The sequence below is a fragment of the Phalacrocorax aristotelis genome, chromosome 5 (assembly GCF_949628215.1).
Source record: "Phalacrocorax aristotelis chromosome 5, bGulAri2.1, whole genome shotgun sequence".
NCBI classification, from domain to species: domain Eukaryota; kingdom Metazoa; phylum Chordata; class Aves; order Suliformes; family Phalacrocoracidae; genus Phalacrocorax; species Phalacrocorax aristotelis.
Genome location: NC_134280.1, coordinates 19604324 through 19625229, shown reverse-complemented (window position 1 = coordinate 19625229; position 20906 = coordinate 19604324). Strand labels below are relative to the sequence as shown.

General features: G+C 45.7%; 2 protein-coding genes across 4 annotated transcripts in view; both read right to left on the bottom strand.

The window, feature by feature from the left end:
- Positions 1-407: 407 nt before the first annotated feature.
- On the bottom strand, positions 408-7163 carry TBR1 (T-box brain transcription factor 1). The gene is made up of 6 exons (XM_075093303.1): positions 5581-7163; positions 5046-5200; positions 4583-4704; positions 4075-4233; positions 3214-3275; positions 408-1323 (listed from the first exon to the last, which is right to left on the bottom strand). The coding sequence occupies exons 1-6, from the start codon at positions 6270-6272 to the stop codon at positions 480-482; spliced, it is 2034 nt and encodes a 677-aa protein (XP_074949404.1). The 5' UTR covers positions 6273-7163; the 3' UTR covers positions 408-479.
- A 3192-nt stretch (positions 7164-10355) lies between these two features.
- Positions 10356-20906, bottom strand: part of PSMD14 (proteasome 26S subunit, non-ATPase 14) — a 48315-nt gene continuing 37764 nt past the window's right edge. For all 3 annotated transcript variants that reach the window (XM_075093299.1, XM_075093301.1, XM_075093302.1), the window contains 5 exons: positions 19637-19744; positions 16771-16845; positions 14315-14440; positions 12990-13052; positions 10356-10778 (listed from right to left, as the gene is read on the bottom strand). In XM_075093299.1, the coding sequence (XP_074949400.1) occupies positions 10680-10778; positions 12990-13052; positions 14315-14440; positions 16771-16845; positions 19637-19744 (471 nt within the window). In that variant the 3' untranslated portion in view covers positions 10356-10679. The remainder of the gene's footprint in view (positions 10779-12989; positions 13053-14314; positions 14441-16770; positions 16846-19636; positions 19745-20906) is intronic.

The following is a 20906-nucleotide window of genomic DNA, read 5'->3' as shown; positions in this document are numbered from 1 at the left end:
AAGAAATTTAAACAGGATCCAAGTTTTGCGACTTACAAAACAAAAAAAAAAAAAAAAACCAAACAAGTAAGAAGGAAACAGGAGGAAAGTAATAGGTTACAATAAATTAAATACTATGTACAGGCATCTCACAGGCTCTTTTTCCCCCACTATTACTGTTATCCCCCAGTATCCATCCATCCATCCATGGTGAGAGGAAGGAAGCGCTGTACGGTTTGAGAGAGTCTAAGCATCCTACTTGTCAGTGGGGTTCGGAGCGGCGGGGCCCCCCGTGCCCCCGGGGCGCCCCTCGACCCCGGGGCGGGCGGGGAGCGGAGCGGGGCGGGGGCAGCCGCGGCTCTGCCTGCCTGCCTGCCTGCTGCCTGCGGCGGGCCGGGCCGGGCCGGGCCGGGGCGCGGATAGGGGGCGGGGGGCGGGGGTCAGTGCGCTAGCGCGGAGGAGTTATTGTGCAAAAGGACGGCGGGGCCGGCGGGCCGTGCCTAGCTGTGCGAGTAGAAGCCGTAGTAGCCGATGTCCTTGGCGCAGGTCTTTTCGCAGTCCCGCTGGGTGAGCACCTCGCTCTTGAGGGGCGAGGAGCTCTCGGACACCGGGGTGTCCGAGGGGGAGATCCGCCTCCTTTTGGCCTGCTCGTAAATCCCAGAATCGGTGGAGTCGATGGACTTAATGGATGACGGCGTCTCGATCCAGCTGGAGTCGGACAAATCTTTGGGCTTGGAGTCCTCGGCGCCCGGCAAGGGGGACCGCTCGGGGGCCAGGCTCTCCGCCTCCTCCCCCAGGTAGGGGTTGCCGGCGGCCATGCGCGCCGCCGCCGCGCTGTTGGGCCAGCAGGAGAGGACGGAGCCCGACTTGCTGCAGTACTGCGGGGGGCTGCGGGCCCCCCAGCCCGAGGGGTCGGCGTAGTAGCCCAGCGGCCGCCCGGCGCAGCCGGCCGCCTGCAGCGGCAGCGCCTTGACGCCGGCGGCCGCGTAGGAAAGCAGGGTGGCGGCGTTGCCGGCGAAGTCGGTGGCCGTGTCGTAGGCGGAGGCGGCGAAGTCGAGGCGGTTGTTGGCGGGGGCGACGAACCAGCGCTGCGGCGAGGGCGCCCCCGGGTCCTCGGCTTGCTGTGGGGAGAGCAGCCCGTTGGTGTGGGGCACGCTGCGGTCGGCGCCGGGCCCCGGGCCGGCTCCTGCCCCGGGGTGGAAGCGGGACTTGGCGTAGTTACTCACGAACTGGTCCTGGAGGAAGGAGCCGGCCATGGCGTAGCGGGCCCCGGGCACGATCTGCGAGCGGGGCGAGTCGTTGGGGGAAGGCGTCAGCCGGTCCATGTCGCAGCCTGTGTAGATCCTGCCCAAGACAAGGGGAGAGAGCTGGGTGTCCGCGGCCGCCCGGCGCCCTCCGCGGTGCGGCACCCGGCCGGCCGCGGCCCGGGACGGGACGGTGGCCGCTCCCGCCCGGGACCCTGCGCTCCCTCTGCGGGCTCGGCCTCCGGAGCGCTGAGGGCCTTAACGAGCGAGGAGGCGGGGGTGGGGGCCCACGGAGACCAAATCTGTCGGAACCGGGTGGCCGCTTATGCCAGGGCTGAGATCTCTCGCTCCGGTCCCAGCCCGGCGCCCCGACGGCTCGAAATCCCGCGCGGTGACACATTGACCGGCCCCGCCATATGCGCAACAGGCAGCCTGGTCATTTGCCGCGAACAGCGTGAATGGCAGACTAGGGAATGATATCGGCTGTTTAACACTTATTATTGGGAGTCACAGACGAACCATCAACATTTCAGCGAGTTTAAATTAAGCTAATCTTTAAACACCTACTGTAGGAAATGTAAAACCAGACGCATCCAGTGTTCCCTGCGTGGCCTATATATAATTCTCCCATGCTGGGCTGCAATTTGCGATTATAAAAACTTTAATGGATGAATAACTACTATCTGTATTTAATTCAGGCTAAAACTGTGCTTTAATTAACCCTCCACGCCTCCTGGAATTTCTTATCCAAAATAAACTTGGCCCTTAAACAAATTCAACGTGCTAGACAACATTGAAAGGAGATGGGGGGAGGGGAAGCTTCAGATGACGCCCTATAAAGTTTTTTTCCCCATTAAAAAGAGAAAAGCACTTTGCGGCTGGGGTCGAAGGCCACGCAGCCTTTCTAAAGGCCGGGCATCTTCCTCGCAGAGCTCCCGGGGCAGGCCCAGCTGCCGCCCTTCCCCTCCGCCCCGGCCCCCTCTCGCACGACTTCAGGCCTCGGCGTCGTTTCCACCTGCGGGCTCAAACCCCGCTGCTGGGGGGTGCGGAACCGCTGCCGGCGCTGAGAGAGGCTTAAGCAAGCGGGGAAGATAAGCGCGCACTTAAGCGCTCCGAGGGCCACCGCTCCCCGCCGCAATTTAGGGGGCAGGGAGGGGGTTTCCCCTCTCAAAGCCGGAGCCCCGTCCCACAGACCCTGAGCTCGCAGTGGGGCGGGTGAGCTCTAAAGGCCCCCTCCCGCCCCCCCGGCCGCCCGGTGCCGCCGCCTCCCGCGGGCCCGGCCCGGGCTGGGCGGGGGGACACCGGGCGAGCCGTGCCCCAGGCCGGGGCCAGCCGCAGCCCTCGGCGCCTGCTGGGCCGGGGGTCGGGGTCTGGTGCCCCCCGGGAGCCGCACTGGGGGCGGCACCAGCCGCAGCTCCCGCGGGGGGCCACGGGCGGCGGGGCCGAGGCAGCACGGGGACAAACGGCGATTAAAACTTGGCTCCACCCAGAAGGAAGACGGGGGGTGGAAAAATCTAACCCCAGCGAAGAACAAAACGAGACGAAGACATTTTCCTTCGGACACGGGCTCTGCGGGACCCAGGATGATTCGAAGCCGGCGGGTTGCTCGGGGACCGAGCCAGGGTTGCGCGGGTGCTGCTGCGGGAGCCCTTGCGCGCAGGTGAAACGGGAACTTGGGAAGGGGCGCAAAGACATGTGCCAGGAAACACCAGCAACAAAACCGGCGCGAGTGCCAAGGCGAGGCGCGGGCAGCGCGGCCCCGGGCGCAGGCTGCGCAGGTCTGCGCGGAGCGCCGCCGCGGGCACAGCCCCTCCGCCCGCGGCCCCGCCGGGGCAGCTCGGGGTGCCTCCCTGCCTCCCGGGGGGCTCTGGAAACGCCTGGCTTTACACATTGCGGGGTGACATGAAGGCAGCCCGTGTCCTAATGCCTTCCCCCTTTGGCATGTGTCTGCAGCCAAGAGAAGGGTAATTAAAAATTCCGGTTTACTTACGTGTCATAATTGTCTCGGAAGCCTTTTGCGAAAGGGTTGTGGTCTATTTTCAGCTGCGTGATCTGGGGACAGAAAGGACCAGAACGCACCTTGTGAAAGCCAGAAAAATACACCCTACTGCAGCCAACGCATTTGTAAAAGGATCAAGCTTTACTCTAGTCGACCAATTTGCCTTTGAAACGCGAAAAAACAAAGCTTTGGCATGCTTGTAGATATGACGGTCCAATTTTAAGGTTCACTTTATTGTAAAAAGTACGATAAAATTCAATATTTAACCCCCCGTTGTGAGACGTGTCAGTATGCCTGCAGCACGGGTATGAATACATTTAAATCCCGAGATTAGGCAGAACGTTCCGCAGAACGGTAGCTAAGAGTTTACGTTTGCATCGAGCAAAATAATGAAAGCAAGAATGTGGACTGAACATATGTCATTTGGAACAGGGGGCACCAGCCGGTAGCGAAGCCGGACCTCTCCGAAACGCAGCCAAGCATTAACGAGATTTTAATTTGAGGAGGTTGCTCCGTCACCCCCGGCGCGATCAATGAGGTTGTTAATTGATCTTTGCAGACTTAAAGCCTGAGCTACCAGCTTAACCGCGCTGTTCCCGACTGGAAGAGGAAGGCGGCGGCGAAGCGCCGGGCTCCGGGCCGCCGGCGGGATTCCCGCCCGGCCTGGCCGGGAGGGCAGGGCCGCTGCCGGGCTCCGGGGCACCGGCGCGGGGGGCTCGCCAGCCTCGGCCGGGGCAGGACGGCACGAAGCGGGACCCAGGGGAGGGAGGGCTGCGGGGCGGGACGGCGGTGGCGGGGGGCCCTGCGGGGAGCGCGGCGACCGCGGACGGGATAAAGCGGGGAGCTCTTTACATCGGTGTTCTGGTAGGCGGTGACGGCTATGAACTGGGTCTCGGGGAAGGTGAAGGTCTGCACCCTGCCCGGCTGGTTGGTGTCCTCCGTCCCGTCTTCGTTCACCTCCACCACATGCAAGCGGGGTTGGTACTTGTGGAGGGACTGCAAAACCACCATCTGTCAGGCAGAGGAAAAGGAGGGAGGGGGCGGCGGGAAGAGGAGGAAATTAGAGCGAGAAGGACGGGGAGAGCGATACCCGAGGCCGGCGGGACCCCGCCGGGCAGCGCCCTCGGGGTCGAGGAGGCCCGCGGCGAAATACACGGGAGGGCTTTTCCCCCATCACCCCCTTTTATCTTCACCTAACCACAGGATCAAAAAAACCCCACAAAATACACAAAAAAAAAAAAAAAAAAAAAACACAAAAAACCACCAACACCCAAAAAGCCCGCGTCCTTTCGGGAACGGCAGGATTTTGCCTGAAGCGAGAAAAATAAGGCTGGCAGAGCGTCCGCCCTTCCCCACTGACCTGCCCGTTGTTGTTTGATGCTCCTTTATTGTTTGTGAGTTTTAGTTTCCCAAAGGAGATTTCCTGGCGCATCCAGTGGGCTCCCGTGTTGGGGGAGTCGGGGTGCATGTACACCCGGTTTCCTAAGCAAGACAACAAAAAACACAGCCACATCACAGTTCTCGCCTGTACCCCGCTTCTGCCACTGCAGCGGCACACGCGGTCGAGGACCCTGTTAAAGTTAACGGTATTTTACTGCCGAAACTCCCTTCATTTCACCAGAGAAGGATTAAAGCAGCGTTTTCCGAACACCTTTTACTGCCTTCTCCGCCCTTCTCGGTTTTTTTTGTTGTTGTTTTTTTTTTTTTTAAACATCACTGGCCCATTCTCGATGAAAAAGTCTCCAGAGCCAGTCCACAAAGACTTTAATTAATCATTCTCACCTACATATGTGTCGGGAAAAGTGTTAATTGGAGGAACTTGCCTTGTACATTGGTGTCCGCCTTGCCGCAAGGAACCCATTTGCCTCCCTGAAATCTCCAGTGGTTGGGATCCGCCAAAATTACATCCACAAAAATATTGTAGTGAGCCGTGGGGTCGAGACCAGAAATATTAAAACTTAGGAAAGGGAACATGCGCCTATAAAAAAGGAAAGGAGAAAAAAAAAAAAGGGAAGAAGGAAAGCAAGACACCGGCAGCGAGAGGCACACGCGAGGAACCAGCCCCTTGTGCTTTATTATCCTCACGGCTCCCGGTAGCGACCGGGAGACAAAAAACCAGAAGAAACTCCCTCCCCGAAACGTCGAGCTTTCCGCGGGGAAGGGCGGAGGGCAGCGGGGACCTGCGGAGCGGCGGGGAGGGCAGCCCCGGCGGGCACGGGTACCGGCACCGCGCCGCAGGCGGGCGGGCACCGGCGCTCCCGGCGGCTCCCCCGCGGCGGCGGAGGCTGCGGGCGGCTCCCCCGGCGGAGCCCGGCGGCTCAGCCCCGACCCCCGGGCAGGGTCCGCGCGGTGCCTTACCTCCCCTGCTTGGTGATGATCATCTCCGTCTGGTGCCGGTGGAATTTCAGCCAGAGTGGCCTGTTGCACAAGTAGACCTGAGCCTTGCCGGGAACTAGCCCCGGCTGGGTGGAGGAGAACTGGTAGAAAGGTGCCCCTTGGTAGGAATGGCCGTACTGCTGGGGGTACGGGTAGCCCGCCGTGGGGTAGCCTTGCGGAGAAGAGTTGGACAGGAGGCTATTATAAGCTCCGTTGGTGATCACAGGATGGTGAGCCATGTAGCGGCTGGGGCTGGCGATGGAGAAGGCTGGGTGAGCAGGTCCATGCTGGCTGGGGTAAGGGAACATGGTACTAGGAGCAGAGGCAGCAGACTGGGGCTGGCTGGACTGAGAGAGCAGATAGCGATCTGCAGCAGATCCATCGAAACTGTGACGAAGCTCAGAGACCCCGTCCAAGACGGGAGAGAGTTTATTTCTCTGGACGTCCCCTGGTGTGTCCTTGGAGTCAGGAAAATTGTCTGTATCTGACTGATTCGTCATCCCCCTGGTAATTTTTTTCAAAGGTGAACTTCTCTCCAGGTTGTCAGTGGTCGAGATAATGGGATGATCATGCAAGGCAAGCTCAGATCCGCCTGCATGTGGGTAACTGCTGCTCACATTGAGAAATTTCTTGGAGAGCATGATAGAGGGAGAAAGACAATGCTCCAGCTGCATAGCTCTAGCACCACAGTAATAACCCTTCAGTCCCTGGATCTGAAAGGGCTCCTTAGTATCAGAAGCTAGACATCCTGGGACCCTCACTAGACAGAAAGCACTTCATCCACCAAATGCTTCCCAAACGTTTGATTTACTTTTTTTTTTTTTTTCTTCCCCTTCCCTTCCCTGGGAGAAGAGATTGGCCAATTGACACTATGCAGCAATCAGGAAAGACTCACTTTTGATCTTGCTGCTTGTGGAGAGGATGAAACGGCTTCTGCCATTGGTTAACCGCTGACAGTAATTTAATTAGATAGACATTAATTAGGATAATCACCTGGCTCCTGGTCGCGACGATCACGGCAAATTGAAGGAGATGATTTTATTGTGAGATAGAAGGAAGGCGAAGGGGGAAGGGAAGAGTGTGTTTGCTGTAAAAGCTCATTATTATGTGACCTTTCCAGCATATTTTTTTTTTTTTTTTACTACGGCTGGAAAATAAACCCAGACCCCTGCGATTCCCCAAATCTTGCGCGCGTGTCCCCCGCCTTTGCGTGCCGGGGAGGGGACGGGGCGCCGGGGGCTCCTCCGGGGCCCGCGGCGGGGGCAGCGCCGGCTGGGCTGGGCGGCCCTCGCCCCCCTTTCGGCGGGCGCAGCCCCTCTCCCCCAGCTCCCGTGAGCGACCCCCCCTCCCCACCCGTGCCTGCTTCGCGGGGGAAAATACCCGCTCCGTCCCCGCTGGCAGCGGCCGTGTGTCGCCTCTTTTAAGTTCTGAAATAATCATAAGCCCCGCAGCCGAAGCGCCCTGATGTCTTTGCCGCGATGTTTACGCGTTCTTTAGTAAATAAATATTTTATCTGGGAGCCGCAATGCCGGAGACTGTCAGCAGAACGCGCGGAAGGCAGCCATCTCCCCGCCCGGCTCCGGGTTTCCTTCTGCCCGCCGCCTGTGGTCCCCCCGGGCGGCCCCGGAGGGGAGAGGCCCCTTGCGGCGGGTCGGCCGGGAGCCGCTGACCTGGCCTGAGGGCAGGTCCCGGGGGCGCGGGGAAGCCCCGGGCGGGCGGTGCTGCAGCCGGGGCCGCCGGCACCCCCTGCCCGCCGGGCCCCGGCCCCGCTGCCGGGGGAGAACGGCGGCCCCGGGCTGCGCACCGGCGGCGGGGGGCGGCGGGCGGGGCCCCCCTCCTGCGGCCGGCGGGTCCCGGGGCGCCCCGGGCTGCTCGGGAGCGGGGCCCTCCGGGGCATGGAAGTGCGCCGGGAGAGTACCGGGGGGTCGTTTGCCGTCCCCGCCTCTGCCCGGCATCGGCCTCCATTTCCCTTCCTGGCAAGCCTGCGAGTTTTTAAAAGCACCGGTTTTTTGCCCGGGGAGGAGCTCTCTTCCTTCATTTTCCGAGTATTTTCTCCCTTAGCGGTTTGGACTTCAGGTATTTTACAGATCGCGTCTTTCTAGCCGACAGCAGCAGCCGGCTTCGAATTCCACTGATCATTAACACAGCCTGGATCATCGCATAATAAAACCAAGACCAGCATATAATCATCTGAAGCCAGGCTGAAACTTTGCAAACTCAAACCCAGAGAACGCTAAAACCAGGATGACTTGTCAAAAACGCATATTTCAACGCCCTCAAATCCCACGGCCGTTTAGTTTTTCTGTTGCTTAACCGTGAGCTCGTTCGGTTATTTAGTGTTTCACAGAAGCTGCCATACACACACTCTCTGCAAGGAAATTATCCTAATAAAATAATTTATGAAGCAAAAAGCAAGCGGTTCACTGTTTCACTCGCAGTTGGGTGGTACAGCGCATGCAACTTTCCATACTACACCTTCTCCTTCTAGCGCTAAGAAAATACTTTTATTAGTATCAGTTCTAACTAACGTTTCTGACCGTCGTTTCACCAGTGCACGCGTCCTTCCCTTTCCCCGCTTGGAACCGACACAAAAGGTAACGGACGGATGCAGGCAGGAGATGGGTCGAAACACAGATAAACCCTGGGAAACGCTGCCCTGAATTATGGAGCTACACCCATATCGATGCAGAGCTGCAATGAATTCAGTGGTACACTGCCAATCACATGGAAGTGCTAATATATGCCAAAAATCTTCAGTGCACAACTCCTAAACTGGTATAATAGGGGGATATGCAATGGCAGGTGGTGTTACAGAATCGTCACAGAAAGAAGGAGAGAGGTTTGCTAATACAATATGCCCGTCCTTCGTGCTGACAGGTGACGAGGGGTCAAGCTGCTAATGAAGGTCTGCTCCATTGCGGCTGGAGGCTCAGAAGGTGGCTGCTTGAAAACCTCTTTCTTCCTCCAAGATGGTATATGGGCTGCTGCTTTTCAGGTTACTGCATGCACATGTTCTTCCAAATCCTCTGTGTAGCTCCTAAAGCACTGGGCAAAAATGAGGAAGGATGCCCTGAAAAACAGCCTTTTGATTATTCATGAAACATCTTAGTAAATGGCAAACTGTGCCTCCAAGTCACACTGAGGAGTGGATAGAAAGCTGGGTACCACAGCACAGGCTCCTGCTACAGGAGATCTGCATCTCCAACAGACTCCCTTCAGCTACCCTCTGCAAGAGGTACATTTGTCAAAATTAATTTCGAATGTGCAAGACTCACTGGTTTGTCTCCCTGCTTACACAGGCCTTTCACACATGTATACACTGCAGCACCGCAATAGCTTTTCTGCTGTTCTGCAGTGCCATGTTACCCACGACCTGCCAAACTACGTCTCCCTCGTGGTGTTACACGTGCGTGTGGGAGTAGATAGCGGCAGGGATGCAGAGCCCCGCCGGCAGACGAGCCATGGGGCAGGTCCCCTGACCAGCTCCTGCCCCATCTGCCCCTGGGGTGCAGCAGTGTACGCACGCACCGGAGCAGGGCAAGGCTGAAATACAACCTTCCTCGATGATATGCAGGTTTTTAGTGCAAATCGCCAGAAAGCACTTCCATTTAACTATGTGCAGGCAAACATGGTTTGGTGTGTCTCCATTTTCCCAGTCTGATATTCTACTGCCTACTGTGGGGGCAGAGGGAGGGCCATAAGGAGGGCAGCTGCAAAAATCTGCCTGTTTCCCTCTGAAGTAAATGCAGGCTAAATATATTTTGAAAGAGTGTTATTCTGAAATAGTAAATTAAAAGGCCTAAATAAGAAATTCCAAAGAAAAGAAAAACCTTTGAATGGTAATAAAGAAGGAAATAGAAAATTACTGGGCACAAAGTAGAAAATAAGACAATTTTACAGACTATTAATTTACTATACAAGGAAAAAGTCAAATAATTTCAAAAAAATAATCTTCAACACAGAAAGATGTATCTGGTTTAAAAATATTTGCCTGCCACAATTGTTGCTTTTTTTTTAAATCCCATAAACAAAACATTGTGACACAGAAAGAGAACACTTCTGCCCAGAAGAAAAGAATCAAATCAGCCAAAGTACCACCCAATCCTTAACAAAACACCCCAACCAGCCCCCTGCCCAAAACCCAAAGTCACTCCCCAAGCCCAGTTATTTGGCTTTGCCTGCTTCAAACCAAGCAGCCAACCCACCTGCCTTCCCGTGTTTCCCCTCTCTAGTCAGTGGAAATGGTTTTAAACGTCATGTTCCAGTTGGGACTCTTTCCGTAATTTATATACATGGACAACTCGTATACGTTCTTTCGCAGGAGGGAGGGTTCGTATAACCTAGAACAGCCTCTATCACTTTAATGTTTATTCTCAGAATACTGCTATTTATGACACCACTTGTGAGAGTTGTGTGATTCAGTTATCAGCATAACTGAATGCATTTTCTTAAGGTCAATTGTCTTCTGTGGATATTAGGGCTTGAATAATATTGAAAGCGAGCCGGCAGGGGAGTTTTCAGCATTTTGGTTTTTGTACATCCTCAGAATTCAGTGCTACTACACTTTTTTTTTTTAAATCTCAGTGAGAGTATCTGGTAATCAATGACAGCCAAATTCCATTAGAGAATTTTTGCCGTCCTAGCAATTAACATCTCAGTAGTTTTACAGCGGGTAGAAATAAACCTTTACCAACACTTTTCCTACACTGTTAATTCCCGTTGTCCTTTCTCAAAAAACGCCTTCCAGAACTTAAAGACAGGTTTGTAAATGTATTTTTATTATGTTGCAACAATCAAAATATATATGTACTACTGATTTTCCCCCAAATATTAAATGAAAAAGTAATACATTTTTGCCCATGTTGTGTTCTTGAATGCTCTGGCATCTGTAAAGACCCTGACATAAAGAAACAGAAGCAACTGCACAATTAGAGACTGAAAGGTGTTATAGTGCTGCACTTACATTGCGAATGAAATCGGATGTCTCTGTTTAAACAAACAGGGCCTCAACAGTCTCTGTTTTATGAGTATTAGAAACAATAAACAAATATACACAGAAAGCATCACAAACAGTAAATCAGTTATTTAAATACAACTGTATCCAACATAGCAGCTAAACACTGGACAATGTTTGAGGTCATCAGCACATCCACATGCTCTTCTAAATGACGTTTGGGGTCCTGAAATACAAAGGAGGCCATGAGAGAAATGACTGAAACACATCTCTGAAGGATTTAATTTACTGCAGGTCTCTTTAAGACGATTGTGAGTTAAGGAACACAGGCCAGTAATGCTCCTAAATTTTCCATTCTAACAAGATTTCGCAAATGACTGAATTTCCATCAATAAGATTTTATTAATCCATACTATCACTCAGGTAAGTTGAGGGTCGGTTTAGGAAGTAAATTTCTACCCAGAATCTGAAGAGTAACTGTGACAGCTGTGAGCTTTAAGGACAACGCACAATATGTGGAATTTACTATGCATCTCACTAAGGCCAATATTTTAATCTTAGCTCTGGTACATTGCAATTTGTTTTCAGATCTTTGTACAACTGTGTGCTCTAATCCTGTAAAGATTCAAGCATGATCTAACACAGTCTTTGAATAGTTGTGTTGACTGCAAGAAAATTAGCATATTTATACCCATCAAAAATGAAAAAATGCACAATGCTATGTTCAAATGTTCTGAAAAACTGAATGTTAAGCCTGCGTAGTGTTCTGAAAATACACATCCCCACACACTATTACTCAATTGATGTGGGCATTTGTGGGCATCGGCATAGAACAATAAGATCATTTCTGGATGAGAACCATACTCATGCACTTCTTCAGTTTCGGAATTGAGAATAAGTAATTAATCTCCAAATATTGCAAAATTATCAGGCACATTTAAAAAACATCTCTAAACTTTAGTATTATTGTAGCATTCTTGTGTGTAAAGAAATTAAAATACGGAAGACAGTCATGTGTCGGAACGTTAACTTTTTTAAAAAAGAATTATTGTCAAAATCTAATGAACCCGTCTAAGTTTACATAAATGTATACTAGAAAATCTGTGTAAGCTGTCTTTCTTAAATGACTGATTTTCAAAGATTATACAGTCCTCCAATATTCTCTGTTCCTAGCAAATTATGCAACCTAATAACATAATATCCCAATTGTGAGCAGCTGTTTGTTTACAAAGCTTTTAAAATAAGATACATTAAAAACCCACACAGAACTTACTTAACTGAACCATTGTGTAATTTAAAGAAAACCTAATCATTTTATCAGGAAAAAAATTTCTTTTCTTTTTAAAGAACTGTATCAAAATAGATTTTTTCCCCCCATATATGTGTAATGATTTAAACAACTAGTGAAGCTCAAGTTCTGTTTGAGATGACATCATAACCCTTAAAATACAACCCTTCTTACATGGTGTATTTTATATATATATTTATGTAGGTGTAGGTGTGCATAAACTCTATTGTTCTGAATGCTACAGAAATACACGAGTGACTGAACAATAGTGCAGATGTGTTATGACATAGCTGCTAGAAGCTGACACACAAGAGCAATCCAGAATCCTTTAAACTCTTCTACTGCTACCAGCAATACCATAAATACTAGTTCTTTAAGGACACACTGGATATTTTTAAAGCTATTTCTTGTTTCCATTGCCCTTTTTGAATTTGAACACAACCTCTTACAAACTTGTTTTGCTCTCCTTTCCCTCATCAAAGCACATTTCCTCAACCTTTTTGCTAAAATCAAATGCAGAAAGTTTTCTGTCGAGTCTTCTATAAAGACGCTATATCCTGACGTTGCAAAGGGATGGAATGAATTGCGTGGGTGTTTTCAGTTTCAGCTACGGTCCTAAACTGTTTTCCTTCAACAGCAATACAAAGCAGCGCAGCTGACTTGCATACGTGTATTGCAGCTAAGCACTGACAGCGTGTTCATGAACTGAGGATAGGGGTGAGCTGGCTCTTTAGCCGTGATAATGTATAAACAACACTCCCACCTTTTTTCAATTATTATTATTATCTTAAAAGTCTCCACAGTTTTGGCCTCACTGACAGACTTGGATATCTTTATGCCTCTTCTTGGAAAGAAGTTTAACAAAAAAAAAAAAGAAAAAAGAAGAAAAACTACTGAATCTCAACACTGCTCCTCAGCTTGTAATACAAACGCATGTAGAACACGACTTGCAGATACTCTGCCGATAACCTATAGTCAAAAAAAGCCTTGTTCCTTACACAACAATCTTCAACAAAAATAAATTCATTATTTGGAGCGCTGAGAATATCTTCCACATAGAATTAAGTCACCTACGCACATGTAGAAAAATTAATATTTAGAATGAACGAAGCATATCATTCCACCTCACTCTAATTCATCACACCTCACCTGCTTGCCAACATTTTTTATTGCCAGCTGTTCAGGTGTCATCTTATCTTCTTCTTCAACAGCCTGTGAAAGAAACACAGAAAAGGTCAGTGTTTCAGATTTCATTTACTTTTTCCCCAAGCCACAAGATTCTCAAAATATAATTCTCTTTCTCAAAAAAAAGAAAAAAAAAAAAGAAAAAATCAAACAGCAACACATTTCAGAAAGTCAAAAGGAAAGGTACTTCAGCTTTTCAGCAGACATGGTTTTAATTACTAAGTGTTAGTGCAAAAGATCAAGGCAAATGCTCATGAATGGTTTTATTGTCAGATATTCACAAAACTGTTTTAAGCAAAAGTCTTAAATGAGAGGTATCAATAGTTAAAGATAGTTGGAGAAACTAGTAAAACAGAACCAAAAATAACATCACCCACATTGTTTCAGCTACAGGTTTGATCTCAATAAGTCTTCATACTGTTTAAAGTAACTTATTTTAATACATTTTTATCATGTTCTGTGGCCTTCAAACACAGTGTCTTTATAAAGTAAATCCACTAACTTAACTAGTGAATGTAACATTGTGTTTTGTTTTTTAAGGACTTCTAAGAACTTTTAAAAAAAAGCATTCGTCAAGAATGACATGCTTACTACTCATAGAGTGCTCGTTGAGATCTACTATTTATAAAAAATATTTCTAAGTGTAAGTGCCAGTATTAAAGCAGTACAAATAACTGCGATTCCTCTTTCTTACAACACCAATAATAACTTCTTTATCTAAAAAGAACATTGAACTGGGCTCTAGAATGTGTTCTAAGTACTTGCTATCTACTGGAATGACACAGATAAATGGCCTTTATTCTGCTATACTGGTCCTTGACTGAAGGAATAAAGAATACATTCAACTGCTTATTTTGATCTACAGGAATCTTATACTTTCTTCACTAAGTAAAAATACAAAATTGATGTGATTACTCTCACTTCAAAGCAAAACATGTAATTAAATGCTTCACTAGTTAGGGCAAGAAGCGGGGTGGCCAAGCCTGAAGAGCTAATAGGCAACTTCACATAGAAATGATACATAGCTGATTACTAAGAAACACAGTCTCGTGCCCAATTTAACAAAATCCCAAGAAACCCTTTGCTGAAAACAGATGATACAAATCAAATAACCACCAAGGTTCAAAAGAGTTCCCTCAACAATTGTTTTGTTCTTATACTCTAGTCCTTTACAAGTCATTCCAAATAAAGTTTCTGGTAATCAACTTCTTACTGCTGAAATTAAGTAATACATTTCTTCACTTCATAAACACAGCTACAGTTATACTATCATTATGGGATATGAATACCTTGTTATAATTCTTAGCTAATTCTAACATCTCCTTCACTACTGTTTCATTGAGTTTGCAATGTTCACTGTAGTCCTGCAGTGTCAAACCTTCCATCCAACTCTTCTTATGCAAATTTAGCAACATCTGCAAAACAAAACCTCTTTAGAGCATGCATTGTAAAATACATTAATGATACTATGAAGACCTCTTCGACAGAAAAACAATTTATAATAGTAAGAATGTAATAAATTATTGATCTTACAATGTTTAAATACAGCAAATACAACGATCAACTATTCTGCTAGAGCAGACAATAGATTTTGCATAAGTTTTTAAAGATCACACTTCTTGACCCTAAATATGAAAATGAGGCATGGAAACAAGGGTCATGTTTACTTGGACAGGAATACTTAGGTTTTTCTTCTGTAGTTTTAAATTTTTGCTGTAGGTTGAGAATGGATGGTTGCATTGTAGGAGAACTAACAGAAAGGTGAATATTTTAGCTGCCAAATAAGGAATGGTTAAAGCTTCTGGCCTCTGATGAAGTTGAAAAATATTTTAATGCTTGGATTAAATGTATGAAAAAGTTATTTAGGCTTCACTGACTACCCTGAACTGTATGCAAGCAGCTGCCACAGTTGTGATGAAGTCAACTTCAAAAGCAACCAAAGCATGACTTGTGTGTTTGTCCTCCTACAAAGTAAACAGCCCTAAAAACAACATGAAGCAGCGATGCAGAGTTCTGATAGCGATAAATGGAAGGACCAACAGAAATACCTGAAATGTCTTACTTGACATTCTGATGTCATTCTTGAAAAAGTGAAGAAACAGCTAGAAAGGCAATTCCCTGATTTTCATGAATAAAGCAAGCATATTTTGTGGATCTTCTGCACGCTTGAGGGCTGTAGGGAGACCCTTTCAGCAGTTTCAGCTTGCCTTCAATTTGCAAACATTTACTACCAATGTCTTTGAGAACCCTGTAATTACTATCACCTGAACAAAAGTGCCTGCTTCATCCTATGTACAGCTTCCAAAGAAACCTGGCTTTGGAACATATGAACAAAGTTTGCGTCATCATTTGTATTTAGCAAGATCTTGGTTACCAACAGAAGGATTTGTAGGCAAACTGCATATGGACAGTTTAGCTAGGCTATCTGGATTTTAAAATTACGGTTTGGTGTGATGGGCTCCTCAGCCAATACATGAAGCACGCGCTCTTCCTACTACAGATGGAGATAACAGACCACCACCACCACGAGGGGGGTTTGAGATATGTACAAACCTGCCTTACGAAAGATGTGTGGAGACAGTTGCTGTCTCACAGATTAAAGTTTCTCTAACTTGGTCAAGATATTCTCCTACTCGCAAAGGTAACAACTCACACATGTAAAGCCAGTCAGAAAATACACGCTTGAAACTTCAGAAAAGGCTGGATTGGCCAGACTGTTGTATTTGAATGAAAACAATAACCTCTGGAAGCTTCATGGACACTTCCTGAGAGAGCTGATTTTCTTGAATTGGTTACTCTTTTCAGTACCAGTGAGGTCTTCAAAGTCTGATACCGCCCTAAAAAGGCTTATGCATATCACAAATTCTTTTCAACTCCCTGATTTACATGCATTTTCTTCCTTTATTCAAAACTGGGGTGTTTTTTTTTTTTAATTACTTCTAGCCCTCTAAAAGTCAAAATTAAGTGAGAAAACTTCTGACCATTTCATCATAAACTGCAACTCTGAGGTCAGTTTATAACCCTAACATGTCTACATATGTTCATGGCCTTAACTGAGGACAGAATCTGGCTTTTCAAGAATTAATTTCCATAGATTATAAATAAGCTTTTTTTCTTTTTTTCTGATTGTTTTCCTGGTTTAGACTGTCAAGCTATATTTTACTTGTAACTGAGGGAGTTTGATACAAAAGTAACTGACAATATTTATTGTAACTAAAAAATATTTTTTCTGTAAATGCAGGACATCACTACTTCCTGATATTCAGTGAAGTCTCGGGGAGTTCCATTCATACCAACTAGAAGCACCGTCTGTCAAAGTGATTATAGCCAATAAAAACCTGACATTCCTTGGTTATACAGTTCCATTTTGGAAAACATGGTCTTTGAGCTTCAGGAATTCCAGCCTGTGAAAACCTAAGGCAGCTAGTACGTCTTTCAGTTTCGTCACTGAAAACTTGAAACTTTGCACAAACCTGTTAAGTTCAGAGAAGAGGATGAGGACTTTCCATAAAAACATGTGGACAAAAATGTTGTCAAACTATTTATATGAGTATTAGAATGTGGTTTTGGAATGTTTTAGCACCATGACTACACATCTAAGTGCTTTCTGGAAGAGAAGCCATCTACTCCAGGAGAGTTAAAACAACTTCTGAAAGTATCAGCAGTTGAAATCAGAACATTGCCACAAATCCTAAGTAGTTTGTATAGCGTTCTTTGTCCTCTGAATAAAAGCCAAAACAATTACCTTCTGTTCTAGTTCATTCTTCCTGTAGTTGATGGTGATGGAATAGTAATGTCTGTTTAGTCCATGAATTAGTGCCTGCAAAATTATAAAAATTACCCACCACTGAAATGAAGAAATATTAGAAGGGAAGAGTTCATTTAAATACAGCCATCTTCAAACATCACTTAAGAGAAAAAGTACAGAGAACAAATAACCAGAGACTATAAGTAAGTATCAAGTAAATATACCTGTTCCTATTTCTCTTTCAGTGTTCGTTAACTGACAGTTATACTTTCTATTTCTAAACCACTGATTTTTTCACAGAGTAACAACTATCATGGGAAAAATGGTAACTGCCTGCAAACATTTGACCAACACATATGCACAAACATATTTCTCTCAAATCCTTCCTCTCTCAATAAATTCTGTTATCACTTCTATTAAAATATACGGCTCTTTCTGTTACAAACAAAAGGATATTGGCTATCTATTTATGTTTAAATATATTCTGTAGAGCTATACAGAATGCATGCGTATTTGCATCTTATGCAACTTAATATTTCAGCATTCCGAAATTATCTGTAGGAAAGCTGAAAATGTTCTCATACATACATTTTAAACATTTCTTCTGCAAACACATACACAAAGATACAAAACTACTGGAATGGTTACATTTATGAGAACCAGTGGACACAGATAACCATTGCTTGTGCCATTTATGTCACTTATTATAATTAAAATTATAAAGTACAGGCTTTATCATCAATGAAGTAATTTATGGTTGAAACTATTAGCAATAAGTAGTTTTCACTGCTTCTTATCCCACCCAAAATGATTGCACATGAGGTTTCAGGGTTTGTGTTTAAACTCAGTTGTGGTTATTATGGAGTTTTCTAAAGCTCCTAAAATTTTACAAACATCTTTGCCTTCCCCACTAGCCTCTCTCTTAAGAGTGGACAAATGTAAACGGTAAACAACTGTTCCACTTCAAACCTGAACAGTAGTTGTAGTTTAGCAACTGCAACAGGTTAAATTAAAACCCGTAAAACACTTGAAAGCAAAGCTTGTTCTTCATGTGTTTTGTTTCAAATGGAAACCATCATTCCAACAAGTCTTACAAATTAGATGCACAAAGAGCAAGTTAAAAAAGCAAGCTTTTGGTAAGGGAACACAAGAAAAACACACACAAAAAAGGCAACGAAGTTGAGCCCCATACTACTCTTATTTCTGAGATTTTATGGAATGTCTTAAAATCCTTGCTTCTAGCCCGGCTGAAATCGATATTAAGTTTCCTCCTGGCCTCAACTGGGTCAGAATTTTATTCATGACCTTAGAATAAAAGCAAAACAACACTGCAAGAGCCCTTGCAGTTTTAAGAAGAGCGTACCATTTTAAATTATAATTTTTACCTTAACAGTGAGATTTGCAACAGCTCACTGCCAACTTGCAAAAAAACGCAACACAAACAAAAAATACCCGCTCTAACAACAGAAACCCAAAACTCCCATGGCCAAAATATGCCATGCTGTAGTGACAGTGATCTTAAAATAATGAAGTTGAACAATACTACAGGGGTTTACAAGGGAGGTCATTACACATAGTCCAGAGAAGCCCACTCAGAAGAGCCCTGAAACGTGCAAGCATGGGCTTGCCTATATCCAGTCAAGAGCATTAGCTGCTTATTTCATTATAGTTCACAGTTTTTACCAATTCAAAAATCAAAAGTAAAACACAACAACCTCCTGAAGCAGATGCTTTTGAATTGTCTGATTTTTTTGGCTAGCAGTTTTATGAATAGTAAAGGGTTTCAATGCATTAGTAATAAAAAAAAAACCCCAACTGATCTTTTGAAAGATAGGGGTATGGTGGTCTGGTAATTCCCAAAGGACAGCTCTCTTACAGCAGAAGTTTAGCCCTAATTTCAGTTCTACTATGACTAGTGTACAGCCTTTTTCTTGGATGTTTATCTAGCAAATATTGCTTCTATTGTTCAAGTAATGGATCAAAAGAGCAGGAATTAGGCTTCATGGTTGCAAGTACGCATGCCTTGTAGAATGCACAGTAATTTTTCTGGAGGGGAAAAGGGGAAAAAAAACATTGAGGCAGAAGAATGACACAGATGAAAGCGTTAATCACTCCAGAGGATACTTGTTTCAGGACAGAAGCTGCTTTCTCAAAATAAAGATTTGCTGCATTGAAGACCAACATTTTGTCTTACTAGTGAAAGTCAACCTCAGAAATCAAAATTTCAATATTTAAGTTTCACAAATGCTTGCAAAGAAATGTAAGACAGAATACTAAAAAGAAACATTACAGTTGAAGCCAATCAAACATCCTATTTATCAATTGAACCTCCTACTCCACAATTTTTTCAGCAAATTACTGCATTACATAAAAATCAGAAATTATTTAAGACACAATACAAGGTTAAATCTAGATTACATATTAAGCAAGAACCTATATAAGCGTACAGTAGAAAGACAAGTTTATTAATGAAGAGGGAACTTTTTCCATAATTTGCTTCAGAATAATTGATCTTTAGGAGAGCTGAGATTCAAATCACAGTACTGAAACCAGTACCTATCTTGCATCACATGGTATGACATCAATTGTCACTTTTACAAGTTTGCACTTCCATAAATCTGTACTTTAACCTTTGCAGTATATACTTACATATGCATTCACACTGAGGTAGCTAATTTAGGGGTTAATTTAAAAACCCTTCACATCTATAACTCCATTGATGAACCACATCAATTATAAATGCATGCAGAAAAATGCTATAAAGAGAACAATAAACAATTTGTAGCTTACTCTTTTTAGGTACCTTTCCCCAAAGTTGCTGAATAAATCTTACAATTTACAGGACTATCAACACTGGATTTACCTGGATAGATGGTTTGTTTAAGTGACCCAGATTTGAAGTTGTTTGTCTTGGTTCATGTCCCAAGACCATCATATTAGCATTGATCAATCTGAAGGCATCAATAACAACCTGTAAAAACAAGATGTCAAGTCAATTCTTTTTAGAAAATGCAACTAATAGTGCCAAGCAACAGTGGACAAGGCACAACCAACTCTCATCTGTTTTTGGCCTTTATCCAGAAAATCATTTAATTATAATATTAATAAAAAAAAGAGCCTCCTGCTGGCTATGCTATCAGCACATTACACTACCTCGTATTGTAAGGTGACACCAGTTATTACCTTTTCCATGGAGCTGTAAGTTTTATATACATGATATCACCATATAACATTGCGTTTTTATGTACACTTACTCTAAGCTTCAAAGGTATGCATATGTTTGTCACCTAAATCTTATCCAATCAAAATGAATGACAGAGAGAGACTAAAACTGAAAGTGAGCACAAGCTAAGGGACCGAGTCCAAAGCCCAGTCCTGTCACATCAATTATACTACCACAATACTTGAAATGACAACAAAATTATAGCCAGCAAGGAACTTGCCCCATGTATTCCCTTCTAGTCAGATGCTTTTTGCTTCTTGTGACTATGAAAGGGTCTATAAACTGCCTGATGGATTAAAAAGTCCTTGTCAGTGTCATGCTCAGGAGTAAAAAATACAGTAAAAGAAAACCAAGGTCATTTATGATTTAAAGGTACACAGTAGGTAGGAGTCAGTGCTATTTAATTGCAAATAAAGTGAAACCATCACTGATTTCTGTTCTGTCCTGTGCTGAATTCGTCTACGAAAATCTTTGGAAATAGGATTTCATGGCCCCATACAATAAAACCCACACCCCTATCCAACACCTATGCGAGGTGAAACAGAACTGAGAACGTACCAACAACGCACTCAGACCCACTCTTACTGGGTACTTGCCATTACAGATTTGTCATTGCAAGGTAAGATTTCTCATTTAGGCCCCCATCTTTTAAATGGATCAGTGCATGTACAGCCTTGTACATCCACAGAAGTAGTACGAGGCATAGTTTGCAGGCATCTTGTCTGCATATATTTGAAGAGTTATTCTACTTCATTAAACTAAATAGTTCAAATCTCCTCTTAACAGCTTCTCCACAATAATTTTAATTTCCTTCCTCTCCATACTATGGGTTGGACAACAACAGATACATTTACATGGCTGGTTTGGTATTTCTGAAGAATTAGACCTGAACCAAATCTTTTATGTTGAG

Bases quoted from the DNA above. Each gene is read 5' to 3' on its own strand.
- TBR1 (XM_075093303.1), bottom strand. From the start codon at position 6,272: ATGCAGCTGGAGCATTGTCTTTCTCCCTCTATCATGCTCTCCAAGAAA. The intron at 5,201-5,580 runs GTAAGGCACCGC...CCTTTTTTATAG, and splicing joins ATCATCACCAAGCAGGGGAG to GCGCATGTTCCCTTTCCTAA. The intron at 1,324-3,213 runs GTAAGTAAACCG...TGTCTTGGGCAG, and splicing joins TTCCGAGACAATTATGACAC to GATCTACACAGGCTGCGACA.